The sequence below is a fragment of the Anomalospiza imberbis genome, chromosome 4 (genome assembly GCF_031753505.1).
Source record: "Anomalospiza imberbis isolate Cuckoo-Finch-1a 21T00152 chromosome 4, ASM3175350v1, whole genome shotgun sequence".
NCBI classification, from domain to species: domain Eukaryota; kingdom Metazoa; phylum Chordata; class Aves; order Passeriformes; family Viduidae; genus Anomalospiza; species Anomalospiza imberbis.
In genome coordinates, this window is record NC_089684.1 from 43,059,900 (window position 1) to 43,087,223 (window position 27,324).

The 27,324-nt window shown below is 47.6% G+C and overlaps 3 protein-coding genes across 6 annotated transcripts; all 3 read right to left on the minus strand.

The window, feature by feature from the left end:
* Window positions 1–372: 372 nt before the first annotated feature.
* Window positions 373–3,732, minus strand: LOC137472743 (AF4/FMR2 family member 1-like). Its single transcript, XM_068188096.1, has 5 exons — window positions 3,581–3,732; window positions 3,292–3,547; window positions 2,602–2,934; window positions 2,252–2,355; window positions 373–653 (listed from the first exon to the last, which is right to left on the minus strand). Exons 1-4 carry the CDS (start codon window positions 3,730–3,732, stop codon window positions 2,314–2,316), a joined length of 783 nt encoding a protein of 260 aa, XP_068044197.1. The 3' UTR covers window positions 373–653; window positions 2,252–2,313.
* A 218-nt stretch (window positions 3,733–3,950) lies between these two features.
* LOC137472744 (AF4/FMR2 family member 4-like) lies at window positions 3,951–12,830 on the minus strand. Of its 4 annotated transcripts, XM_068188098.1 has the most exons (8): window positions 12,702–12,830; window positions 12,134–12,196; window positions 10,061–10,181; window positions 9,471–9,791; window positions 7,921–7,958; window positions 7,103–7,223; window positions 4,359–4,403; window positions 3,951–4,212 (listed from the first exon to the last, which is right to left on the minus strand). In XM_068188098.1, the coding sequence occupies exons 2-8, from the start codon at window positions 12,166–12,168 to the stop codon at window positions 3,988–3,990; spliced, it is 906 nt and encodes a 301-aa protein (XP_068044199.1). In that variant the 5' UTR covers window positions 12,169–12,196; window positions 12,702–12,830; the 3' UTR covers window positions 3,951–3,987. The 4 variants fall into 4 exon arrangements, with proteins under 4 accessions (XP_068044199.1, XP_068044198.1, XP_068044200.1 ...); XM_068188097.1 differs by lacking the exon at window positions 12,702–12,830 and having other exon boundaries at window positions 12,134–12,299; XM_068188100.1 differs by lacking the exons at window positions 7,103–7,223; window positions 12,702–12,830 and having other exon boundaries at window positions 4,191–4,212; window positions 12,134–12,282.
* Window positions 12,831–23,956: 11,126 nt separating this feature from the next.
* Window positions 23,957–27,316, minus strand: LOC137472746 (AF4/FMR2 family member 1-like). The gene is made up of 5 exons (XM_068188101.1): window positions 27,165–27,316; window positions 26,876–27,131; window positions 26,186–26,518; window positions 25,836–25,939; window positions 23,957–24,237 (listed from the first exon to the last, which is right to left on the minus strand). The coding sequence occupies exons 1-4, from the start codon at window positions 27,314–27,316 to the stop codon at window positions 25,898–25,900; spliced, it is 783 nt and encodes a 260-aa protein (XP_068044202.1). The 3' UTR covers window positions 23,957–24,237; window positions 25,836–25,897.
* Between the last annotated feature and the right edge of the window lie 8 nt (window positions 27,317–27,324).

Below are 27,324 nucleotides of genomic sequence, written 5' to 3' on the forward strand. Positions count from 1 at the left end.
TGCAGTGAGGACTGGAAGCAGGAAAATTATCAGGAAAAAGCAAGCAATTAGAAGGCAGCTAATCAGTGTGCACAGTCTGGCCTAACATATAGCCCTGCCCCCGCCCCCCACAAAACATCCTCGACCCCATACCTCCAGCTGTCAGTAAAGAGCCAAATTTTTAAAAACAGCCAGTAAAATCTGATTTTTTTAACCCATAAATGCAACAATTTTGTCAGCATGCTATAAAACCTGAGGCCCAGGTTGCAGCCACACCCACAGGTTATTTATAAATAAATCAAAATTTTATTTTATAAACCCACTGCAGTTGCCTACAGTCAGAAATGGTCACTTATCGGAGAGGATGTTTCTGAAGTGAATCCCACAGCACACCTGTGTTGCAGGAATCCTCCCACCAGCTCTCCTGGGTACCACTGTTGATGCCCTGGGATTGCTCCTTGTGGTCTTCCTCCACTTTCCTGTGCTTGGCAAACAAAGGATCCTGGCTCATGGCAGGGTTATCCACGGCAGGCAGGTCCAGGTCATCAGTCGCAGTTCTGGGTCTCTTTTGGGTCGTTGTGGTCGAATTTGGTGCACGTTGTGCAGCAGTCATGGCCGGCAGTGCTGGCAGCACCACATTTTTCCTCTCAGTTTGGAACGAATCTTCTGATGCTCTGGACCAGAGAAGCAAATTCATGATCATGATGTACATATAACCTAGGCATTTCTTAAAAGTTCGCCTACATCCTGCCATTCATGCCAATGTCTCAATTAGACATCACTTCCAAAGCTGAGCGGCTACAAATAAGAGGGAGTTTGAATTGGCAGAGACTTTCGCATTCAATAACAGTGGCCCAGCAGATTTCTGATCATCTGAAATCAGGATGACCTGGGAATTCTGGCAGCAAGAAGCAGCCCCAAATAGCTCTCAACCTGTTTCACCACTGCTCATTTCCATCCTTTCTAGCCAGCTTCGCAAAGTTTCCAAGAACACACCAAGCAGTGAATCCCAGCTCATGGACCGCAGCATCAGAAGAGCAGGAAATGAAGTTAAACCCAGGGAGAAGGCTCAGGTGTGAGGCTGCACTTCTTGCCTAACTCTGCTGGGCATGGGACGGTCCGCTCACCTCTTTCAGCACCCACTTTTCCCGTGTTTTGGTCCCTAGTCACTGCACACGTGCTCTCCAGCTGCTCTGCCTTGGCTCAGCTGATGCTGCACCGAGGATGATTTGACACAGAGCACAGCACCATCCTCGACCCGATCCAGACTCCTCTCTGCCCAAAACTACCTCCTACCCTTCCCACTCCAAAAGCCAGCGCATGACTAAGACAGCTGCTCATTTTCCCTGAGGAAAAGGGAGGAAGGAACTCCAGAATTAAAGCTCTTCCATTCCTACTGCGATTGGAACATCCCTTCCCCCAGCCAGTCATCAGCCTCGACACCTCTGTGCTTTCAAAGGATGTCAGAAGGGAAGGGCTCCCTACCCTTACTCACCTACACCTTCAGAGTGGCTTTCTGCACTGGTTGCTTCTGTGGGAATTGTCAAAATCAGAGAGTTTTAGGAAAGCTACAAAAAGCAGACCTCAGAGACAACAAAACTACAATTAGAGCTAAGCAATAGCCGTAAGATTTATCAACAGAAAAATTATATAAGAAGTAGAAAAACAAGGACAAATAGAACAATAGTCTGTATATTAACACTTGCCTAGAATACCGCCCTAAGCTACAGAAAAGTACATCTAGCAAGATATTAAGAAGTTCTAAGCTTAATAATAGAGCTTTGTGCATTGTGTTTTAAAGCTTACAAACAAGAATTACATTCAAAATAAGGAAACCCTCTTTCAACAAAAAATGCATGTACTGCTAGTAGTTAGATACAACTACTATCAATATGCTTTTGTTTTGTGTGATTAGTCAAAAAACTTTTGAAGTAAGTTGTAACATTAAGTTCTTTGTGTGCTACCAAAAATGTAGACTACTACTGTCTTCCCATTGTCATAACCATGTCGTAAGACTAATGCTAAAAAAGAAACTTAACACGCGTTCCACAGCAATCCCATCCCATTCATAATTTATACATAAACCCCCAACCAACAATAGCTTCCAGCATGTAAAGGCCAATCTGCAGCAGCTGTAGCTGCAGAATGCACATCACGTTAGAAGCAAACTCTTGAGTGTCTGGACAGGAGATACAGGAGTTCTTCATCTTTCCCTTCTGAAGAGAGACTTAGATTTACACATCTTTCTGACATCCCATCACTGCATACTCACTTCAGTTTATTGGAGCCTTTGTTTGCTGAAAGCGGAAATTATTTTGTTGGGATTTTTTTGTCTCATTCCTTTTTCTTCCTGGGAGTATCCCCCTTGTCTTCCCTCTAGCAGCAAGAATAAAAACAGGGAAAAAAAATCACTCAGGTCTTGGAAGTTCACCTAAAGTACAGAGCACTACAGCTCAGTTTGATAGATTCTGGCTGAAAACAGAAAAAAACAACACACTGGAACTCCCTTTAGAGGAGAAGCATCACGGCTCTACTGCCAGCCTATGAAGGGGAAACTCCACACGGGTTTTTCAAACACCACCTTGGTCATTGTCCAAACCCACTTCCTCTAGCCCCTCTCACCTTCTTTTTGGGGGACTCCTCAGGACTCCTCATGGCTTTCCTCTTCACGTCTGCCTCCCTTGCAGGCGAGAACAACTTCTTCTCCCCAGGAGGCAAGGGCACCTTCCCTTTGTGCAAATCCCCAGGCCTGTGGCCACTGGGCATGAAGGCATCATACTCCTGAGCATGTCTCAGGAGACTGGGCTCCAAAAAGCCTTTGGTGTTGACCTGGTGGGAGCCCTTTCTCTTCTCAGAGGCCTTGTGAAGTGCCGGCTTCAGGCCTTTTTTGTCGGTGGCTTTTGGCTTCACTGTTTTCTTGACTTTGGGCTGGTCCTTGCAAGACTGGCCTGTGACCTGCAAAAGACCAGCCTCACTCTCTACCTTCCAGACTCTCTTGGATTCGTCATGTACCTGGGACATACTTGGCCTTTTGATACCCAGAGTATTCTTGGGCAAGGCCTCCTTGGTGTGCACAGGAGGCTTCAGAAAGCTGGGCTTGGATGTAACATCAGATTCGTGGGCAGGCTTGGCCACTTGGCCACAACTCTGGTCAGGAACCTTGGGCACGTGGGCAGAGCTCTTGTCAGGCTCCTCGTGCTTCCTGTTCTCAGAGGGTTTTTGCACTCCCAGCTTCAGGCCTTTTCGGAAAGCAGGTTTTGGTTTCTCTGCTTCTTGGACTTACAGCTTGTCTTTGGAGGACTGGTCTCTGACCTCCAACGGACCAGGCTCGCTCTCCAGCTTCAGGACTTTCTTGGATTTGTCATGCTCCAGGGGCTCGCTGGGCCTTTTGATACCCACAATCTTCCTGGGCAAGGCCTCCTTGGTGTGCCCAAGAGGCTTTAGAGAGCTGGGTGTGCTCATACCATGAGATTCCTGAGGAGCCTTTGTCACTTGGCCAGAGGTCTTATGAAAATGCTCGGTCATTTGGCCAGAGGTCTTGTGAGTGTCCTCGGCCACTTGGGAAAAGGTCTTGTGGAAATCCATGGCCACTTGGCCACAGCTCTTGTAAGAAGGCTCCCTTGCCTTGGAGTGGTGCTGGCAGGAATTGCTGCTGATGCCCCGCTCCTGCTTCACACCCTCCTCACGTCCATGCCCATGGGCAATTTCCATGGGACCCTCTCTTTGTACTGCTCTTCGCTTTATCTGGGTCATTAGGTTGTCAAGGTGCCACTTTTTAGAAGCTGATGGCTCAGGCTGCCAACAAAAGAGAAAAGAAGGATTCAAGACTGATGCCTTTTTGGCTCTTTCTGTCCTAGCACAGCTCCCCAGAGCCCAGAGACTCTTGCCCAGAAGTCTGGCCTTTGGCCTGTGAAGAACTGACTCTAAACTAACAGGCCACAGGCACTAACTTGCTCCTTGAGCATGGTATGATGGAACCCCACACAAGGTGCTGTTTCTGCTTGGTTTCTAACTCTCAACACTGTTTATGGTCAAAGAACTTAGGCTGGCCTCCAGGCAGGCTCCTTCTGCCAAGACTGAAGTTCTGCTCAGCAGAGAGATCTCTTGTAATTTACCAGAAGCCCTGGCCAAAATGGGCAGGGTTACCTTTGCCTGCAATGGAAATTCGGAAGTCTCTGTTCTAGCAGGTGTCCGAAAAGGTGGCAGGAGAGGTGACAGGGGGCTGCTCATTTCCTGGAAAGAGAAGGAGAGAAGAAGCTCACAGGAGTTTTGCTGATGGACACAGAGGCAGTTTCACCCTTCCCAGAGTCAGAGGGATCCACCTCCCCATGGATTTGTACCGGCTTTCCCATGGAGATCTGGTATTGAAGAGCACCCACCTCCAATATTCCTTCAATGGACTGCTCATACATGTGCACGATGGGCTGAAACAAGAAAGAGGGAAGCACTGTGAGTTTGTTTGGGTATTTTACTCCTTGATACCAAACAAGCATGCGCTCAGCAAACATTTGCTGTCCAACAGCTCTAGAAATGTCTTTCAAGTCCATTCATAATGAAATGCTGATAAGGAATAACAGTTCCATCTGAAGGGCAGTAAGGAACAGAGACCAGGCAGAGCAAGAGCTGAAACCACCAGTCACCTCCTGCAAGATCAATGTCTGGCTTCCCTGGCAGTCAGGAAACACCGTTTCCATTGCTGACTTTGCTGACTTTTATTTAATATGGTTAAGAAAGTCTGTTTCTGCAGTGTGCTCCCTTCATTCAAAATCACTTTCCTTTAGTTGCTATTGTAGCAGCGAAGCTTGGCCTGCAAAGGCACAGGCTGTCTCTGCATGTGAAAGAGTTGAGCAAAAAGTGTCATTAGTTAAGAAAAAACAGTTAGAAATAAAAGTTCCCAATCCTAGAGAAATTCCCAGTTCAATTCTAGAGAAGGAGGAATATTTGTCATTCACCCAAATGAAATCAGACTCATTTTTCTGAAGGAAAAAAAAAAAAACCAAAACAAATAAAACCAAAAAAAAAACCAGAACAACTTTGACCAAAATGCAACCCTTGCAAGGTGCAGTTGTTGCTTGGCTTCCAGTTCAGAACAGTCAGGTAACTTGGGCTGGCTCCAGGCTGGATCCTCCTGCCAAGATCGAGCTTTTGCTTGGCAAAGCACTTGACCATCATCACTTGGGCTCCTGGAAAGACATCCTACTACTTATTACACACAACATTTGAACACAGAAAAAGGTTCAGGCCTTCAGGCACAGGAGCTTTTCTGAAGGACTAAAGCAGAGACCACAAACTTCAAACTAAGCCCAGCTAATGGACCAGCTCTGCAAGGTTGCTTTGATTCTGGCCAGGATTTGATTCTGGCACAAGGAAAGCACCCACACATGGAGCTCGTGCAAGATAGAGAAGACTCTTCATCTGTTTTCAGCCAACTTCAAGGCAGGCGTCTTCATTCCACCTGAGAATAGAAATGCTCTGGAGTTGTCCACAAATTCTGCTTCTTGGCTCCAGACTTTGCAAACTGCAGAGGAACACAGCTTGACTTGCCCTTTTTTTTTTTTTTTTTTTTTTTTGTTTGTTTGGATGGGATTTTTTTGACACTCCTTTTTAAACACACTTCAAGGAAGATGCCACATTCCTGTTCCTTTCTGCACACTGACACTCCCTAACTGGGCCCTGCCAGGAAGTCTGTCAGTGCAGGCAATACAAGGCTCTCTGTTGGGGTTGAGGGATTCTTAAAGACCTGAACAAGAAGGTTGGCTTTACAAACAGCTTTGCTCAGGTGCTGGGAGAAGAGGTAAAAGCTGGCACAGAAGGACAAGAGATACATCGGAGCTTCACGTGTGCTGTATTTTTAAGGCAGCTCACAGTTAATTTGGAAAGATGCCTTAAAGAGACTGGGGTGACACAGGAGAGTGAAGGTTCTGCTTTGGGGAAGAGAGGACAGAGCCGTTCAGTGTCTCTGTGAAGGCAAAGCGACTCCCTGCACAGTTATCCCCTGTGGGTTAAGTCACTCTGCACTGGATCTGCTTAGCTATTCAGGCTGGAAGCCTCAAGTTTTCCGTGCCGCCAGGAAAAGAAGTCATCAATACGGAATTCCCAGCCGCAGGTGACACATGCCTTAGACATCGAATGAGCCAAAGTCCTGGCCTGGAAGAAATGGCTTTCCTAAGGGATGTCCAGGGAGGTCACAGGAAAAATCCTATTTGGTGTGTGGCTGTTCACTATAACTGAGGCCAAACACTTTAATTCAAATGGAATTCAAAGCAGGAGGAGGGAAGAACAGCAGAGTTTCTTCTGCTCCAGACCTCTTCAATGTCAGGTTCCCTGCAGGGCAGGAGTGTCCTCACAGCTCTTCTTTCACCCAAAACAGGAGGGAGGGATGAGCTTTCAGCCAAAGGCCCCCCTGGTCAGCCTTCCCAAGATCCTTTGTCTGCCTGAATCTCTCTCCTCCATGCAGCACAGCTCACTGGATGTTTCCCAAGAGCCAAGCAGCCCAGCCCTGTTGCCCAATCACCTCTCCCATGCTGAACATCCAGCACACCGACCACAGATCCAGGGCTGCAGCCTCACTGTTTCTTCCTCCTCCTCCCTCTCCAGGCTTCAGCACTGGAGGACCGTATTATCAAAGGCAGGTTCATCTTTGAGAGCAAGCAGTATAAGAAAATATGGCATTGACAGGACTGAAAGAAGCAGAAAATGAAAGAAGGAATTTTCCAGTTACAGAGCCAGTACTCAAAACACCCATGAAGAGAAATCAGGGGCCCACCGCCCAGAGGTACCTACTGCAGAGAAGGATCATTCAGCATATGCACTCAAAGTTTCACCTCTCTGCTGCAGAATGGATTAATCCTGGAGTGGAAACTCCAGAAGGGCTAGACAGTGATGCCAAAGGAGAAGGGGGAACACTGCCCGGTTAGGCACCAGATGTCCAGGAAGGATTTATGAATGACAAAGTATGGAAACGAAGCAGAGGGCAAGAAATGCCTGATGCTGCTGCAGAGGTCTCAAGGGGACACCTGCACAGTGACAGTATTTAAGGTCTCCTGTCCTGACTGCCCTCAGACAGCAGACAGTGTGAGGCAAGGGGCTGTGGGAGCAGCCTCTGCTTTTGATTTGCATTCACCTCGGGTGCTGGTGCTCTTGGAAGTGCAGAGACTGAGGAGCTGTGGCAGTCCCTGGTGCTCTCTGACTCCGAGCTGCTGGGCTGTGCTGGTGCCATCCTCTTGTGCTCGGACTGGAGAGCCCTGCAAGGCCGCCAGGAGACAAAATTAGGAAGCAGCAGGGGGAAAGGTTACTTACTTATTCCACTGACATGGCAGCACTCAAAACTAAAACTGAGCCCTGTGTTTGGGCACTGAGAGCAGAGGGGAGAAAGCCAGAGGAATACATTGCTGTGCTCCGAAAATAAAGCTCCGTATGAAAAAAACCTTCTGGGAATAATAAAACCTTTAACTCACACCCAGCCAGACAAGAATGTAAACAGGATCTCACTGCTACATTGTGAAGCTGCATTCAACCAAATAAAGTTTTAAAAAAAAAAAACAACAAAAAAAAAACAAAACAGCCCAGTGCCTTTCTGAAAGCCTGAACCCCCAAAAGATACATTTCCAATAAAGGGTAACAATTTCAGGATGGATTCTGGGTCTATAAAAAACTATGTGATCTACAGACACACTGGGGCCAAGGAGGAGAAAAGAAGGGAACACCTGGGGAAATATAAGTCTGGTTCATAGGTAAACTCCAGCATGCCTGGATTATTCATTTCTAATGGGAGCTTTCCTGAAAACCCCACAAATATGAAACCAATTTTCAACAGGAACCCTGAATAGCATCAAACCAAAGCGTGCAGCTTCAAGGGAAACCAGGAACCTCTTCCCCTCTCCCCCTCAAATGAAAAGTAGTTTGTTTGGTCTAGAGGGTGGTTTGGGAACACAAGTGTACCTTGGAGGAGCAAGTGAAGAAGATGGCTTTTCCACAACCTGTTTTGTTCACAAAAACAAAGAGGAGAGGGGGAAGCAAGGTTAGCTCAGGGAACTCAGCACAGTGCAACAAGCTGATTTAAAGGCATGTCTGTGTGCCTGGTGTAGGCACCACCTAAAACTGACTTGGTCAGCAGCACTCTCAGCACTCCCACTTGTGTCTAACACTCTCAGATAATGCTTTTGCTGACAATCGAGATAAAATGGGGTTTGTGCTTCCACAGAGATGACATGCTTCAAGTCTTCGTGAAAAACATCACACTGGAGATGACAACTGTAACAAAAGTGTGAGTCCCTGAAGCATTTTCCATTCATCTGTCTCCTCTGGCTCAAATACGTTACAGCTCTGCAAATACAGAGCCTACTGAAAAGAGTGGAAAAGAGGAAAGAGAAGTTTGCTGCCACATTGGCCCACTCAGACACACTCCCAGGCACAATGGCATCTCAGTAACAGCCCGTGCTGGAAGCATGGGACAGGTTTCCCTTTGTTTCCCAAATGGAAAATTGGAAGCCCAGACAGGAGGCAGCAGGTCCAGAGCCTTTGGACAAGGGGAGCTCAGGAAAGGCAACCCCCAGCTTGAGGGAGGAGCAGCTCTGGCTGCCTGGCATGAGTTGTCAGTCCGGCTCTTGAACTGCTCTAGACAAGAGTTACGCTCACAGACTGAGAGGAAGGCTGATCTTACAACTCCAGCTTTTATCCCTACTTCTCCTCAGCCCACCCCAAAACACACTTTCAGGGAGGGCAACATCTGCTGAGTGAACAGGAGCTGAGCAATGCATTTTTTCCCCAGCCATTTCCTTAAGGCATGCAAAACATAAGAAAACACAGAGATCGATTATGGAAGAGCACCAACCTTCCAAGCTTTTTCCGTGGATGTCACATCAATGGGCTTCTTTTTCTGAAACAGGAACAAGGGAGGCAGAAGGAGTTGGTTGGGGTTTTTTACTAATTGACATGCACACAGCAGCATGTGGTGACCACCAACTCTAGAAAGTCATGCAATACCATTAATAATAAAATGCTACTAAGGATCAAAAGGCCTATCTGAAGGGGAATTGATAATGGAGGCCAAGTGGAAAACCAGTTGAAATTCCCAAAGTCATCTCTTCTGCCTCTGAGAAAAATGTCTGTGTTCCCTTTGGAACCTGGCAGTCTGGAAATTTTCTTTCCATTCTTAAGCTACTACTACTACTACTACTGCTATTTATCCTTACTGTTATTATTGTTATGTAAATATGCCTGTGCAGTCTTCTCCCTTTATGGAATTACACCATGAAGCAGCTAAGCTTTGTCTTCAAAGGCACAGGCTACCTCTGCATTTAAAAAGTTGTGCAAAAAGCTTCCTTACTTCAAAAAAAAAAAAAAAAACAGTCAGAAATAATAGTTACCAATTCCTCTAAGGCAGTTCTAGAGTAAGAGGAATATTTCTCATTCACCCAAATAAAATGAGACTCCTTATGCTTCTGAGGGCAACAGCAGTCTGGACAAGACACAACAACGATTGCACTCACCTTGACAGGCTCAGGAAGGATTTTGGACTGTGGAGCTTTGGCTTCTGACCTCTGATTGGAGTGACCTTTATCACTGTCATCACGGCTCGGCTCAGGGTTAGGTGGGAGGCCCAGTGATTCTCGTGAGGATTCTTTCCTTATGTCCTCATATGGGTTGGTCTTACTGGAGGCTGGCCTATGACTCTGGGTCTGTGACTTGATTTTGGGCTTTTTTGGAATCCATATGGGAATCAGAGAGGACTCATGGCTCAGGAGCATCTTGGAGTCCACATTGCCCAGCAGGTTCTTAATGCGCCTGGACAGCTCATCTTCTTTATCGGTCTGCAGCACAAGAACAGAGCGGGAGAAATGTCAGAAACATCCCAAGCAAGAGAGCCAGCTCAGCAGGAGACATTGCTCGGCATCTTCATGGAATTGCCACGCATCCCCACAAGGGAAATTAGGCAAACTCGGTGCAGCAGATGGGAAGATGCTGTGTTTGCAGGGATCGGGCTCAAGTCGGCTGCAGCCCATGCAAAAGACACAGCTCCCCTCTCCCACCCCAAGCCTCCTTCCTCCTCTCCTTCCAGCCTGCACCCCACTCCCATTACCTTGTAGGGCTTGGCAAAGAGGGGAGTCTTCGCCAAGAATGGATCTTTCTCCTCTGGAGCCACCTGTCTCCTCCGCCTCTCTTGCTCCAGAAGGCGGAGCAGGTTTCTGTTGTTGCTCCAGCTTTCAGACAGAGACACAGAAAAGAGAGTTAACACTTGAACCCCTGGCTTTACTCCATGCAGAAACTGAGGCTTTCTCACAACGGCACATGTCCAGCAGCAAAGCAATGTCAAAATCCTCAGGAAGCTGACAGTGGACAGATTGGTTCTGTCCAGCATGTGCTGTGCCCCAGAGCAATGAGACACACAGGGGACAGCACACATCCTTCTCAGGGATTGCTACTCCTGATACAAGCCATCAAGAAGGTTGGGAAGAGAAAGACCCTCCTCCATTTCCTTGCGAAACAAACGCAGAAGCACTCACTGGGGTGATCAGCACATGAGCTGGCTAATCTACTTGCAGTGATTAATGGGAGAAACTGCCAGTCCAGTTCTCCTGCAGACCTCTCACCCCAGTCTCCCCCCTTGCGAGTCAAACAGAATCCTCTATTCATATTCTATTAATAGCCACTTGATAAACAACCTTGGAAATTCACTCTCTACTTCAAACAGGCATTTGGAAAGCTGCTTCCCTGGAAAATCATGTAGCTGCATTTAAAGCCATCCCATCAGTGTAATTAGACAGAAGATCTCAGACATTCAGAAAACACCAGGTCAAATCCCCCTGCTCCTCCTCTTCCACTTATGCATGTACTCAATCCCACCTGCCCCACAACAAAACACCAATAAAGTGTCCCATCACGGGAAACCAGAACCTTTAAAGTGTCCCTGGCCTTTGAAAGACTACTGCAAAATGAGGGAAACTCTGCTTGCTCTGATATTTATGGACGTCAGGGAAGGAAAAGCATGCAGGCACAGTGGATGCAGGTATGTATTTCTACTCTACTGCACAGTCTTCTCTATGCATACAATTGCTAAATTCTTCTTTGCAAATCCAACTTCCCAAGTGTCCCAGGTTGCAAGGGGAGAGCCTGGTCTGCCCCAGCAGTGACACTTGCTCCAATACCACAGCAATAATCAGCTCCTGAAAGTTTAATCATTCCTAGAGCAGAGGCACAGCTGCCTCATCTCATACCGAAGGGCTGTTATTTACAAAAAAATCAGGTTTTCGCACTGGATGGCATTCCAAATTCAGAGTAGATGGGTCTGCTGTCTATTGAAATGCCCAGACTTTTTAGATAAGCCTGTAGATCCCCCAGTCTCCCCAGCCCTGGAGACACCTTTGCTGCCCGTGTCTGGCCTGGCCATTGAAGGTGTTTGTCAAGATGCTCTTCAAAGCCTTTGCAAACCTGATCGCTGCCATCACTCATAACCCTGCACAGCTCCCTTAAAGTCAGGGAATTTTGGAAGCTTTGGGAACTGCACCTCCAGGCTTTAACACCAACATGCCCAGCACCTAGGAGCCTTGGTGCAGGGGGACTCTACACTCCCAGCCCCTCCATCTCCAGGGGGAAAACAGGTCAGCACTGGAGAGTTAAAAATAGTCCTGTATGTGCTGCAGCTGCTCTACACTTGATGTGTCACCAGGAAAACCCCAACAACCTGGCTGTTCAAAGAGGCAGATGAAACTGAATGTCTGCCATGAAACATCACCTCAGTCCTCATCATCTTCAAACAAGTTCCACAAGAAGCAAAACTCGCACAAATCGCCCCCACCCCAAAAAACCACAACTCGCGCTTTGCTCCAGACTGAAGCTGGAAACTACTCCTAGGCCAAAAGCATCCCAAACTGCAGAAGGGTGTGCCCTGGCTCCAGTAGTAAGAGATTGGCTTCAGAATGTTCAGCAGAGAATCTGCCCTGACCCCAGCCATCGTCCAAGCCTGGGTCTGTAACAGAAGCTCTGAAAATACCAATGGGCTCTGAAGCCGCTCTCACTGACAGGACAATCCTTACTTCATTTGTCCCACTTTGGAATTCTGATTCTTGCATTGGAGGGGGAATTCTTTTTCTAAACCATCACAACATTCATCACAGCACCTGGGAAGCCAAGATTATATCACATTAATTCCTACCTCTTGTCACGGTTCTGGTTGTCTGTTGGTTCCATTATGAAGCCTCAGCTTGAGTCAGCTTCTCTGGAAGAGAACAAACAGATATTCACCATCTGCATGAGTTCATGCCTAAAGCAGAGGTCAGGATCTCCAGGGACTTGCTGCACCCAGAACCTGGAGTGCCTGACTGGGAGTCATTGCAGTGCTCCCTAAACATAAACCATCCAAACATGGGGATTACACGTCGCTGAGAAGAGGAGATCCAAGAGATCCGTTTTCCCCTTCCCTCAGGAGTGATGCTGCTTTCCAAGTCAGCTCTTAGCTCCGGATTTGGCCAAGAGCACGACAAACCAGGCCACTGCTACAGGCTTCAGGAAATTTAGTTCCGTTTTCAGAACAAAAAAGTCGCTGCCTGTCGGCAACAAAATGGGCCCCACGTGAATGGCAGCATTTGTGGAAAGAAGAAGGAAAAGAAATGGAGGGCAAAAAAAAAGCCTTGAAAAGACAGTTGTATATGAACAGGTAACCATATTCCCCCAGCAGATGCAAAAAATCTCAAAAATGCAGAAAAAGGACTGAAAACGTTTACATTTCAATTGGTGACGCTCACTTGCAGCATCTCACACTCCAGAGGGAGCAGAATCATTTCTCGCTGGGGAGGAGGCTGCAGGAGCATTCTGTGAAGTCTTGTGAACCACCCCACTTAGGGCAACTGGTGTGAAACAGGAGCAGAGACATTTGGGGGAAGAGGTGAAGCAGCTGAGCTCTAGGCAGTGGCTTTAACATCAGGGAAGGGACCAGCAGAGAACCATTCGGCAAGCCACAGAGAGATACAGGCCACTACAGATGGGAATCCTGTCAAACACCCGCCTCCCCGTGCTGCTGGGAAGCCTAAGAATGGACACTCACACTAAGCTCCGAGGACACATCTGGAAGCAAACAAACGCTGCATCTTTGCTGCCTCCTCACCATCATGAAAACCAAAATGTTGGCTGGAAAGCAAACTGCTTAAAAGAACAAGGTGCTCACTTGAATTTAAAGATAAACGAAGGTGGGAGAAGTAGCAAGTGCCTACAGGGAGAAGTCATTCCAACTTTCTTCCAACTTCTGTTGAATGGACCTGGCACCGGCATAACTTGTGTGGAGAGACATGCACATCCACTTGTGAATAAACAGCATGGCTTGGAGGCCTGCTCTGCCACCAGCTTATCCTTAACATGGCCACAAAGCACACGAGTGGCCAGCAGGAAAATCTGGATTTCACGAAACAGTCAAAACATTTTTCAATTCCTTTGACAGGGCCAGGTTTTCAACCACACTGCCGTCCCATGGATTTGAGGTTGCGCAGGTGGCGTTAACCTGACACTATTCGTGCAAGGCAAAAATGCTCTTGCAACCCAGCTGTGCTTCTGGACACAAGCTTTCCTCACTGTGGAGAGGAAAGCAGCTACTCCTGTGACCCTGATGGGAATTCCTACAAGCTTTTGACAGTGCTGTATTTGCCAGGCTCATTTCTGCATCCCCTAGCAGGACACATTTGATTGCTCTTCTCTCTGCCTTCTCCATCCAGCCACAGGCAAAGAGCTGCTCTAATGAAACAAGGAAGCGTGGAAGCTGCTTGGAAACTTAAACCTCATGTACCCATCTCAAGAGCTTGTCCTTCAAATGTTGCTATCACTAAACCTCACATGATATTTTTATGGGCAAAGCTTGGTGTTTTGCATATATTGAGGCATTGGAAGGGATAACTTGACATACAGTCAGAGAACACACGGCATTCACAGAACCACAGCCCCATAAAACCATAGAAGCATAGAATGTTTTAGGGTGGAAGGGGCCTTAGATTTCTCCTAGTTCCACCCCTCTGCCGGGGCCAGGGACACCTTTCACTAGACCAGGTTTCGCAAAGGCCTGTCCAGCCTATCCTTGAGGGATTCAAATATTCTGGTGGCCACTGTTGTTACACACACATGATAAACAAATCTGGATGGACAGAGCCATTGTAATTGCAATGGCCTTGATTCCTAAAACTGGAAACATGGTAAAGCGATAGCTTTGGCTTCACTTTGGGATGTGGGTGTTTCCACACGAGCTTTGCCACCTACCTCTGGAGTCCCTGGCTGCGACAGTTCAACTGTAAGAGAGGCCCCTGGCAGCTGCTCCCACTCCCAATGGGGCAATCCCAGGCCCCAGCTGGAGCACCTGCTTCAGGCACTGCCCAGGAAAAGCCCAGAGTTCCCCCTGCCACACATCTGCTGGCTCTGGCCTCAAGCCTCTCCTTCTCAGTGCTGGCACCTTTTGGCAGCACATGGGGCAGAACCCAGGGGCCTTTGCCATGTCACCCTCCTTTCCTAGGGATTGCCTGGCTCTCCTGCTCCTTAGAGACACTTAGGATTCAAGCTAAATCAGCAGCAAGCCCTCCTGCAACCTTGCCCTCTCCACCTGAAAGTGATTTGCCCCACTGCAGGCTGGAGAATAACAATGCTAAATATTTGCATAAGGAAGGCCTTAAAGGCAATTTCCCTGGTCAGCGACTCCCAGCAAACTGCTGTCAGCTTGCAGAGGCAGGAGCAAGAGGCTGGGTTTGAAACTGCTGCCATTTGGGCCCAGCGCTGGAATGCAGCAGAGACGGCCGTGGCTGGCCTGTTTGCACCCTGGCAGCCAAGCGCAGAATTACCTGGCACAAGCTGGCCTTGGGGGCGAGGAATGGCTCCCCAGTGGCAATAAAGGCGCTGCGAACAGGCTTTCTGGCCAAGCAGTGCTCCCCGAACAGAGCTGCGCTCCCTCCGTGCTGCTGCAGCCCGCGGGGCACTGCCTGAAGACGGTTCTGCCGTTGGCAGAGCCCGAGTGCCAACGGTCTCCAGGTGCGGTGTCCCGGTGCCACGGGGGGTCAGAGGGCACGGAACCCTGCTGGAGGGTCACAGGTCACAGAACCCTGCTGGAGGGTCACGGGTCACAGAACCCTGCTGGAGGGTCAGAGGGCACGGAACCCTGCTGGAGGGTCACGGGTCACAGAACCCTGCTGGAGGGTCACGGGTCACAGAACCCTGCTGGAGGGTCACGGGTCACAGAACCCTGCTGGAGCCTGCCCACACCCCCGCTGCACTGCGGGAACCCAGGCCTGCCTGGCAGCGGCACATGGGCTGTCCCCCAGGCGGGGGCCAGCAGGACCCTGTGCCACTGAGCCCCCGTGCCCTGCCCAGCAGCTGAAAAGGAGCCGCTGAGGGAGCCCTCAGGGATTTGAAGTGAGAAAGGCTCTGGTCAGAGACAGGATGCCTATTGCACGGCCTCTTTCCCACCTAACCCAATGGCTCCATATGAACTTGTACAGTCTTTGGAAATAAAAGCAGAGCTTTCATTTCGCTTCACATTTCTTTTGTTTTACTACAAAATTTTCCACTTCATCCTCTTTAAATGTTCAGTTTGGTTTTAAAGGACATAAAATCCCATGTCTCATTTTCCCTTGCCTAATGCTGGATTTCCAAGCCTTAAGGGAACTCATTCACTTAAGCACTAAGGTACTTACTTCATACTGCCTCCTGGCCTCGCAGTACTGAAAAGGTCTCCTTGGTGTGCACAGGAGGCTTCTGGCTGTTGCATTCTGTGGGCAGATGAGTGTCCTGAGGAGCTCTGGCCACCTGGCTCTTGCGAGGAGGCTCCCTTGGCTCGCTGTGCTGCTGTGAGGAATTGCTGCTGATGGACCCCTCCTGCTTCTTGCCCTCCTCATATCCATCCCCACTGGCAATTTCCCTGAGACTCTCTCTTGGCATTGTGGTCTCTTCTCTGGCTGCAATCTGGGCCATCTATTTTTTTTTTCCCCTTAACTTTTTTATCCCAGAGGCATTACTGCCATTATTGATGAGCTCCATCACAGCCAGTGGCGGGTACATCTTGGTGTTATTTTTAAATGAACTGCTGCATTTCTACTCAAGAAAAGGAAAGCGACAAATGCTAACAACCAACCGCATAAAGCCAAGTTGTACAATTATGGAAAGCAATATATACATAAATCAGGTTTATTCCATCATAACCTATTTCTTCATTTAATTTTATGAATTCGGGTTGTTTGATGCTCTGGTATCAAAAATGTCTTCCCTTTTTCTGCTGCTCCCAGCATTTGAACTCCACTGTGAGAATTTTTGGCATACTTTAGGACCTATCCTAGTGGATCCCTTCAAGCTCAGAATATTCTATGATTTAGGACCAATGTCCCTGTACTCGGCACTGCTGAGGGTGCATCTGGAATCGTGGGCTCGGGTTTGGGATCACACTATGAGGCTGGGGCATGTCCAGAGATGGCACTGGAGCGGGTGCAGGGTCTGGAGCACAGGTGTGACGAGGGGCAGGTGAGGGAGCTGGGCGTGTTCAGCCTGGAGCAAAGGAGGCTCGGGAGGCACCTGCCGGGGGCTGCAGCTGCTGCAAGAGGCTGCTGCTGTTCTCCCTCACAGCCTGAGGGCAGCTGCGGCCCCCCGGGGTCAGAAGGGCTTTGCCAAGAGCTTCCTGCTGCATCCCCTGTGGGAATCCTTAAAATCAGAGGGTTTTGGGAAAGCTGCAAAAGGCAGGCCTCGGGGACAGCAGAGCTGCAATTAGAGCTAAGCAGTAGCCATAAGACCTATCAGCAGAAAAGTTATATAAGAAGTAGAAAAGTAAGGACAAATAGAACAATGGTCTGTGTATTAACACTTGGCTAGAATAACTCCCTAAGCTACAGAAAAGTATATCTAGTGAGACACTAGGAAGTTCTCAGCTTATGAATGGAGCTCTGTGCATTGTATTTTAAGGCTTACCAGCAGGTATTGTATTCGAAATAAGCGAGCATTGTTTTAACCAAAGGTACGTGCGCTTATAGTGGTTGGACAGAACTACTGTCAATATGCTTTGGCTTTGTGCGACTGGTCAAAAAGCTTTCCAGTGGGTTGTTACACTGAGTTCTCAGTCTGCTGTCGAGGACATGAGCTGCTGGCATCTTCCCCTTGTCATGACCATGTAATGAGAGTGATGCTAGATATTAAGCAGCTTGAGACGCGTTCCCCAGCAGTCCCATCCCGTTTGTGATTTGTACATAACCCCCCGGCCAGCAATACGCTGCTGCTTCTTTCTTCACCTTCTATGATCTGCACAGGACTGAAGCTGAGCCAGGCTCTTCAGCTTTGCCGCTTTTCAGCGTCTCTGCTCCACGTATGCCCTGTGACATCTCTCGGGTTTTTTTACATCTTTCCTGGGCTTCTACCTAGTCCTCCTGCAGCCCTCCATGGAAATTCTTGCGCTTCCCTTTAGGCTCTGAGATGCAGAGAACTCGATGGCAGCTGCAGAAGAGAAGGCTAGTAGAGAGAGCAACGGTGAGTTTGATGTGGTTTACCTGGCACAAGCAGAAATGTGCAGCCCGTGGCTGGCTTTTACTTCTACAGCCTATTGCTACGGGAGCAGTTGCTGAAAGACATCAGGAGATTTGTGAGAGTGAAAAATGGGACGGCACGTCTAGCTGAGAAGGGGAGTGCCAAGCAGCAGAGTGTTGTGCATTCTTCCAGAGTGACTTAATTTATGGGACTAAAACAGAAATGGCACGTGGGCACGTGGTACAGCTCAGACGCAGACGTGTAGATCATCTCCACACAACCTTGGACCTTGTGATTAATTAGGCATTGAGAACATGAGCTGTGCACAGGACAGACTTCAGTGCCTCTCAGAAATACTGGAGCAGGTTTTGTGGTCAGGCATTGCCTGGGCAGGAGTGTCAGAGCATCCCCACTGCCTCCCTCCCTCCCTCCCTCCCTCCCTCCACATCCACCACGACGTGCCATACTGTCTCACTTGCCCCTATGTCGAGCAATTTTATTTCTTAAGTACGTTATTAATTTCATAAACTTTGATGTTTGGGAGATAGCTTCTTTTAAACCCCAGCTAAAGCCAAGAGGGGCTAAGAGAGAAGATAACCACTGCTTGTACAGAAAGAAAAATAGGCCACAAGGGATCGTTCTGATACTCTTGTCTGATCTCCTGCCATCTCCCAGCCAGGTCTGAACAGTCTGCAGCAAATAAAATCTAAGAACATCTGACCCTAAAATGACAGGTCTTTGACAAGGGGTCACCGCCTCTGGTATGGGAAGAGTTGGAAGTCACATGGTTCTAGCTCTGAGCAGGATCCTAAAACAGGCATCCCATTTGTAGTTCAATGCATACCCCCGCCCCAACACTCTTGTTCAGGGCTCTGGAGGTGTATCCCTAAGGACTGGCAAGAAAAGTGCAAAGCAGGTTTACAAGGAACAGCCCTGTTCCCAGAACATTGTTAATCTGAGATGGCACCACAGCTAAATACATTTTGTACAGAGCTGGTTTTAGAATCTCTATTGCTGGAAATGTGCTAATGACGACAAAGTATAACAAATAAAAATACGGGATTACTGTGATGACAAACTGCAGTGACCTACCTGCACATAAAACTGTTGTGATTTACCACCTGCCCTGGCAAGGGGACAGTGACGACAAAAGAATATTCCCCCCGCACTCCATGCTGAGGGACAGAGCAGCCACACAGTGGTAGGAGGCCCTACCCCCCACACCTTATTTATTTACGTTCAAAGGAGATTGTGGTCCGTTTGCTTATACTTGCCCAGCTTCAAACTCCATTTAATACTCCTCTTTCCCAACGGAATCTCATTCCTAATAGAGCCTTTCCGGCAGCAAAACTCTTTGGATTTGACATCCTGCTAAAATACTCAGCTAAGAACAGAAAAGTTCAGAAGACAAAGCACACGGTACTTGCATTTTTTAAAATACAAACCGAATACATGCATGCACTTCTATCAGAAGGACTGCAGTCTTCCCTTCTGTTTGAACACCGGCTGGGAAAATTATTTCAACTAGAAACGCCTGCCTGCAGAGGGGGATGCAGCCCTGTGGAAAACCGGGCCTGCCCTGGCAGAGACCTCCATGCACGGGAGAAGCAGCAGGAGGCAACAATGATCCCAGCCAGGAGGGATACCCTGCCTGTCTCCAGGATCTTGCAGATACGGTGGGATCTGGAGGCAGTTACTGCAGGGTCAGTGTTGGTAAGCCTCATGGGCTTACCACATCAAATGACACCGAGACTTAATTCACAAACAAGTTGTCAGCAGCTGATAAAAATTCAGCCAATTCGCCCGTTCAAGCTTAATTAGAACAAATGACTGGGAAATTCTTAACCCTAAACTGTTCCCACAATCAGATAGGGCTTTCTGTCCTTATTTAGGCTGAAACTGTTCTTGGGACTATTTTCAGCATCACTGCAGTGGAGAGTTTTGCAAACCCAAGTACTCTGTTCCAGATACTTCGCTTACATTGTTTTGCTGGCTGCTTTTGCCACATCTGTATTTGTTTTCTAAAGCTTTGCATGTTCTCTCCACTGTAACTGCTAGCAAATAGCGCACAGCCAGCCAGGAGATGAAACTTGTATTTGTAATTCCTCCCTGGCTCAGTCTGCAAGGCTGGTGTGGCTGCCACTTGGTGGCATTTTAACGCAAGTAGAAGCAGGCAACTGTGCAGCTCTGGCTGTTCCTGGGAGTGGCGGCAGGGCCGATGAGAAACATTTGCTTGACAGGCAAGACTTAACGTGGGCCAAGAATTGCTCAGACATTGTCTTCCCCTGCATGCATTTTCCAAGAAAGAAAAAAAAAAATAGGACAGTGCAAATCAACATTCCAAACTGGGAGAAATTGTAAATCCACGCACAGCTCTGTAAAGCCCATGGCCACAGGAACAGCCGGCACAGCGCTGCTGAAGGCACACAGGGCACTGCTATTTCCAGCCCCTTTGGCATTAGGGTAAAAGTCACCCCTCTGCATGTCTGCGGTGCTGATTCACACCCACTGGTTTTGAGCAGAAGGTCAGTTACTGTCCTTAATTAAAGTTTTCATCACTAACAGAAGGTCAAAGCTGGCAGACAAAAGGAACAGGTCAAACAGTCATCTTGTTCATGTCCTAGAATAGCCCCAAGTGAAAACAATGAGCATCTTTCCTAACCCACTGCAGGCCCCTGACCTGGCTCCAGGTTGAAATACCATGGATTTTTAAAAATTTTCTGTTATTTCATAGAATCACAGAATGGCTTGGGTTGAAAGGGACATTAAAGATGGTTGAGTTCCAGTCCTCCTGCTATGGGCAGGGACAACTCCAGGGACAAGGAGTAAATCAGGTTTGATAGGTAAAATGGGGAGAAGGGAACATAGACCTTCCTTCCACCCATTAGGGCAGCTTATCCCTGAGAGGCACTAAGGCTTTTAATAGAGTGAACATAAAAGGCCAGTCCCTTGAAGATGCAGAAAGACCCAGCCATGATCCTGGTTGTCCTGCAGGGCCAGAAGGCAGAATGACTGCAGGCAGGAGCCCTTTCTACAGAAACTCCTTTGGGAAATGTAGGCATTTTGCTAGTATTTATTTCCTGTTCATTTTCTTGAGCCTCAAACCCGCAAACAGGTGGCTACTGCTCAATCTGTGCAGACATCTTCCTACATCATGAAATGATGTGGAAAAGGGAGATAATTCTTTCTTGTAATCACAATTATTTTGGGATACCATCCTTCTCTCCCCACTCGCACAGGTCTTCAGAGATAGGGAAGGCATGTGACAGCATCAGGGCGAAGGCAGACACACCACTGGATGTGAGGATGGCAGGATGCTGCTGTCACACACCAGGAAATCTTGGTGTAGACAAGGGTGTCAACACACTGGACTAGCATGCTGATAAATCAAGATTCCAGAATCTCTCACTGAGATCAAGCATCCGTGTTTTATTGACTGTCTTATGACCATTATCAATACTTTGCTTTGATATTGCAATACAGTGACTTTTGAGCGGGAAGATGGAGGAATATGACTGTGAAAAGGAACCTGCTCAGCTGTGTTTGAGGCACAATGAAACTTCTTGTGCAAATAAAACTTCTTGCTTAACAGTTTTTGAACTTGCTTCTAAATATCTTGTATAAATAACATTGATCCAAAGCCCATCAAAGTCAACTGAAAGGTGACTGAAAAACTTGAAGGGTTTGGGGTTTTTCCTTTTTTTTTTTTTCACAGAAGTGTGATTTCTCTGAAAAAAACAACTCCTTGAGCCATACTGCAGGAATAATTTCCAGGAAATCTTTGGGTAGAGAAGGGTGTCAACTGAAAACACCAGTGCTGTGGATGCTGCCTCCACTGTTAGCCTGGCAAGGGAGAAGTGCTTGCAAACAGCTCATGTTTCCCTTTTGGGTTCCCTTGGCAGGTTTCTAAGTCACTGGGTCCTGAGTCCTCTCCCATAGGAAGGATGCCCTACTTTGGTACCAGATTCTGCTCTTGGACACTCACTGAGACCACCAGTGCTTGTAGGCAAATATCCAAATGCAAAATGTGCCTTATGTTCCACATTCAGCCACTTAATCCCTCCTTTATCAGAAGAGATTCCTCTCCCTGGAAGCTCTCAGACTCACAACAATGTCCAAGCAATCCTAAGGACCCGTTGCAGTTTTCCATCCCCACCAAGCCAAATGCCAAAAAGCAGCCCAAGGAGGAATCCTCCCTGCGAGTCCCACCCCTCCAGCACAGGAGAAAGTCGGAGCTGTTTCCAGCCTCATTTTGGGTGTTATTTTGCCACCCAAACTTGGGTCTGTCAAAGCTGAAACTGAGCAAGACCCTCAGTAACACAGTCTGAGTGCAGATTTCCTTGTCAGCAACAGGTGTGAAAATTGTCCTGTTAGTTACTCCTAGGGGACACACTTACAGACCGTCATGACATGGGCCCATTCAGACAATTCATTGCACTAGGTAATTTCATAGGTAGGTGTCACACTGCGATACGAAATAACTCGCACACGGACGTTAGATGTGAAAGGGGCAAGAAAAGAACTCAAAGAGAGGATTTGGTTTTCTGACTCCACTAGATATAGAATTCCAAAAGTGACAGTGTATTGGAGGATGAAATTGCCACCTCTCCAACCACGCTGGTTAAACTAACAGTTCATCAATTCTTTCTACCCACAAACAAGAATGTAAAACAAGCATTATTTACAAGAAGAGTGTGAGAAAATTCAGTAGAAATATGTAAACATCAGAAGGTATAGAAAACTTTTAGAAGAACTTTAAAACTTTCAAAAGAACAGGGTGACAGTAGGTACCACCCTCCGTCTCTTCTTTTGCAAGGTAGAAAAGCATTACCCTCAAAAAACACAACAGTTTTCCAAAAGTAACCAAGAAAATCTACAACTGTATTTAAAACAAAAGTAATGTGCAGGTGCTTTGCATTGAACAAAAAGAAAATAAATAAAACCAAAGTTTTCTAAGGCTTCAGAAGAACAGAGAACTTGGAACTATTTACATCCTGGAGACCCAGTTAAGGCATTTGGTTCCAGTCTGGGTCACTGTAAATTCTGTCTCCTTCTGTGTATGAGGTCAGGCCAGCTCTTGGTCACGTCACTTGGCTTTCCAGAGCAGAAAACTCTGGAACAAAAGGAGGAAGAGAGAAAACATTTGGTTGGATTCATCCAAGAGGCACACCTGGCAGAACACAATCAATGACTCGAGTCACTTTACTCCAAGAGGACCTGCACAACTTTTTGACTTTCAGCAGCTGCCTCTTTCTGGAGAGGATTTTTACAGCCTCCCAGCCACTCAGCCAGGCACATCGTGCTTATTTTCTATTGCAAGTTTGCCAGCAGACCATGGCAATGCATCCCTTTGCCCAGAGGGGCCCACAAACCTTGGTCTTTTATGGAAAATGACACTGCAAAGGCCCCATGGGATGGCAGGTTACAGCTTTTCAGTATTCCCCACTGCTTGTACCACAGGACAACACAACATTTGTAATGATTAAGCTGTACAATCAAAAACAGCTTATCAGCAGCTCTAGGAAATCCTTTTGGCCAGTACTGATCAAAGGCCCAGCAAGAAGTCAAAAATTCAAGTGCTGTTCAGCTGTAGCCAAGCTACTTAGCAGGTGCTGCCCTGAAAGGGCAGCTCTCCCCCATCCCTCCCTCTCTCTTTGCTCCCAAAAGAAGTGCTCAGGACGAAGCAGAAGCCGGGCTGGCTACAGGGCCAGCCCTGTCTGGTGTCTTCAGTAACTACAGGCAGGGCTGTAAAACAAACACTTACTGTTCTAACTTCAGGTCTTCTTCTCTTGTCTTGTCTGGTCTTGTCCTTACGTGGCAGAGAAGTCACTGGAAAAGGATTCTTCTCATCCCCTGCAGATCCCTGAAAAACCACAGAGAGAAAGCTGGTCAGAGAGAGATGCCTAAAGCAATTCCAAAGCCAGGCTTTCCTAAATTCCCAGAGAAAACGTTCATTTCTCCCAGGCATAGTCTATGCAACGAGCTCTCCCCCTCTTGCCTTCTTTCCTAGCACTCCCTCCAATAATTGAAATGGAACCTTGGCTTCTCACCTGGCAGCTCACAGTGCGTTGTACCATTAAACTTTTCCCAAGCACAGAAAAATTCAGGAGCAGGTTCCTTGTTCAATGGCTGAGAGTGCAGTGAGGACTGGAAGCAGGAAAATTATCAGGAAAAAGCAAGCAATTAGAAGGCAGCTAATCAGTGTGCACAGTCTGGCCTAACATATAGCCCTGCCCCCGCCCCCCACAAAACATCCTCGACCCCATACCTCCAGCTGTCAGTAAAGAGCCAAATTTTTAAAAACAGCCAGTAAAATCTGATTTTTTTAACCCATAAATGCAACAATTTTGTCAGCATGCTATAAAACCTGAGGCCCAGGTTGCAGCCACACCCACAGGTTATTTATAAATAAATCAAAATTTTATTTTATAAACCCACTGCAGTTGCCTACAGTCAGAAATGGTCACTTATCGGAGAGGATGTTTCTGAAGTGAATCCCACAGCACACCTGTGTTGCAGGAATCCTCCCACCAGCTCTCCTGGGTACCACTGTTGATGCCCTGGGATTGCTCCTTGTGGTCTTCCTCCACTTTCCTGTGCTTGGCAAACAAAGGATCCTGGCTCATGGCAGGGTTATCCACGGCAGGCAGGTCCAGGTCATCAGTCGCAGTTCTGGGTCTCTTTTGGGTCGTTGTGGTCGAATTTGGTGCACGTTGTGCAGCAGTCATGGCCGGCAGTGCTGGCAGCACCACATTTTTCCTCTCAGTTTGGAACGAATCTTCTGATGCTCTGGACCAGAGAAGCAAATTCATGATCATGATGTACATATAACCTAGGCATTTCTTAAAAGTTCGCCTACATCCTGCCATTCATGCCAATGTCTCAATTAGACATCACTTCCAAAGCTGAGCGGCTACAAATAAGAGGGAGTTTGAATTGGCAGAGACTTTCGCATTCAATAACAGTGGCCCAGCAGATTTCTGATCATCTGAAATCAGGATGACCTGGGAATTCTGGCAGCAAGAAGCAGCCCCAAATAGCTCTCAACCTGTTTCACCACTGCTCATTTCCATCCTTTCTAGCCAGCTTCGCAAAGTTTCCAAGAACACACCAAGCAGTGAATCCCAGCTCATGGACCGCAGCATCAGAAGAGCAGGAAATGAAGTTAAACCCAGGGAGAAGGCTCAGGTGTGAGGCTGCACTTCTTGCCTAACTCTGCTGGGCATGGGACGGTCCGCTCACCTCTTTCAGCACCCACTTTTCCCGTGTTTTGGTCCCTAGTCACTGCACACGTGCTCTCCAGCTGCTCTGCCTTGGCTCAGCTGATGCTGCACCGAGGATGATTTGACACAGAGCACAGCACCATCCTCGACCCGATCCAGACTCCTCTCTGCCCAAAACTACCTCCTACCCTTCCCACTCCAAAAGCCAGCGCATGACTAAGACAGCTGCTCATTTTCCCTGAGGAAAAGGGAGGAAGGAACTCCAGAATTAAAGCTCTTCCATTCCTACTGCGATTGGAACATCCCTTCCCCCAGCCAGTCATCAGCCTCGACACCTCTGTGCTTTCAAAGGATGTCAGAAGGGAAGGGCTCCCTACCCTTACTCACCTACACCTTCAGAGTGGCTTTCTGCACTGGTTGCTTCTGTGGGAATTGTCAAAATCAGAGAGTTTTAGGAAAGCTACAAAAAGCAGACCTCAGAGACAACAAAACTACAATTAGAGCTAAGCAATAGCCGTAAGATTTATCAACAGAAAAATTATATAAGAAGTAGAAAAACAAGGACAAATAGAACAATAGTCTGTATATTAACACTTGCCTAGAATACCGCCCTAAGCTACAGAAAAGTACATCTAGCAAGATATTAAGAAGTTCTAAGCTTAATAATAGAGCTTTGTGCATTGTGTTTTAAAGCTTACAAACAAGAATTACATTCAAAATAAGGAAACCCTCTTTCAACAAAAAATGCATGTACTGCTAGTAGTTAGATACAACTACTATCAATATGCTTTTGTTTTGTGTGATTAGTCAAAAAACTTTTGAAGTAAGTTGTAACATTAAGTTCTTTGTGTGCTACCAAAAATGTAGACTACTACTGTCTTCCCATTGTCATAACCATGTCGTAAGACTAATGCTAAAAAAGAAACTTAACACGCGTTCCACAGCAATCCCATCCCATTCATAATTTATACATAAACCCCCAACCAACAATAGCTTCCAGCATGTAAAGGCCAATCTGCAGCAGCTGTAGCTGCAGAATGCACATCACGTTAGAAGCAAACTCTTGAGTGTCTGGACAGGAGATACAGGAGTTCTTCATCTTTCCCTTCTGAAGAGAGACTTAGATTTACACATCTTTCTGACATCCCATCACTGCATACTCACTTCAGTTTATTGGAGCCTTTGTTTGCTGAAAGCGGAAATTATTTTGTTGGGATTTTTTTGTCTCATTCCTTTTTCTTCCTGGGAGTATCCCCCTTGTCTTCCCTCTAGCAGCAAGAATAAAAACAGGGAAAAAAAATCACTCAGGTCTTGGAAGTTCACCTAAAGTACAGACCACTACAGCTCAGTTTGATAGATTCTGGCTGAAAACAGAAAAAAACAACACACTGGAACTCCCTTTAGAGGAGAAGCATCACGGCTCTACTGCCAGCCTATGAAGGGGAAACTCCACACGGGTTTTTCAAACACCACCTTGGTCATTGTCCAAACCCACTTCCTCTAGCCCCTCTCACCTTCTTTTTGGGGGACTCCTCAGGACTCCTCATGGCTTTCCTCTTCACGTCTGCCTCCCTTGCAGGCGAGAACAACTTCTTCTCCCCAGGAGGCAAGGGCACCTTCCCTTTGTGCAAATCCCCAGGCCTGTGGCCACTGGGCATGAAGGCATCATACTCCTGAGCATGTCTCAGGAGACTGGGCTCCAAAAAGCCTTTGGTGTTGACCTGGTGGGAGCCCTTTCTCTTCTCAGAGGCCTTGTGAAGTGCCGGCTTCAGGCCTTTTTTGTCGGTGGCTTTTGGCTTCACTGTTTTCTTGACTTTGGGCTGGTCCTTGCAAGACTGGCCTGTGACCTGCAAAAGACCAGCCTCACTCTCTACCTTCCAGACTCTCTTGGATTCGTCATGTACCTGGGACATACTTGGCCTTTTGATACCCAGAGTATTCTTGGGCAAGGCCTCCTTGGTGTGCACAGGAGGCTTCAGAAAGCTGGGCTTGGATGTAACATCAGATTCGTGGGCAGGCTTGGCCACTTGGCCACAACTCTGGTCAGGAACCTTGGGCACGTGGGCAGAGCTCTTGTCAGGCTCCTCGTGCTTCCTGTTCTCAGAGGGTTTTTGCACTCCCAGCTTCAGGCCTTTTCGGAAAGCAGGTTTTGGTTTCTCTGCTTCTTGGACTTACAGCTTGTCTTTGGAGGACTGGTCTCTGACCTCCAACGGACCAGGCTCGCTCTCCAGCTTCAGGACTTTCTTGGATTTGTCATGCTCCAGGGGCTCGCTGGGCCTTTTGATACCCACAATCTTCCTGGGCAAGGCCTCCTTGGTGTGCCCAAGAGGCTTTAGAGAGCTGGGTGTGCTCATACCATGAGATTCCTGAGGAGCCTTTGTCACTTGGCCAGAGGTCTTATGAAAATGCTCGGTCATTTGGCCAGAGGTCTTGTGAGTGTCCTCGGCCACTTGGGAAAAGGTCTTGTGGAAATCCATGGCCACTTGGCCACAGCTCTTGTAAGAAGGCTCCCTTGCCTTGGAGTGGTGCTGGCAGGAATTGCTGCTGATGCCCCGCTCCTGCTTCACACCCTCCTCACGTCCATGCCCATGGGCAATTTCCATGGGACCCTCTCTTTGTACTGCTCTTCGCTTTATCTGGGTCATTAGGTTGT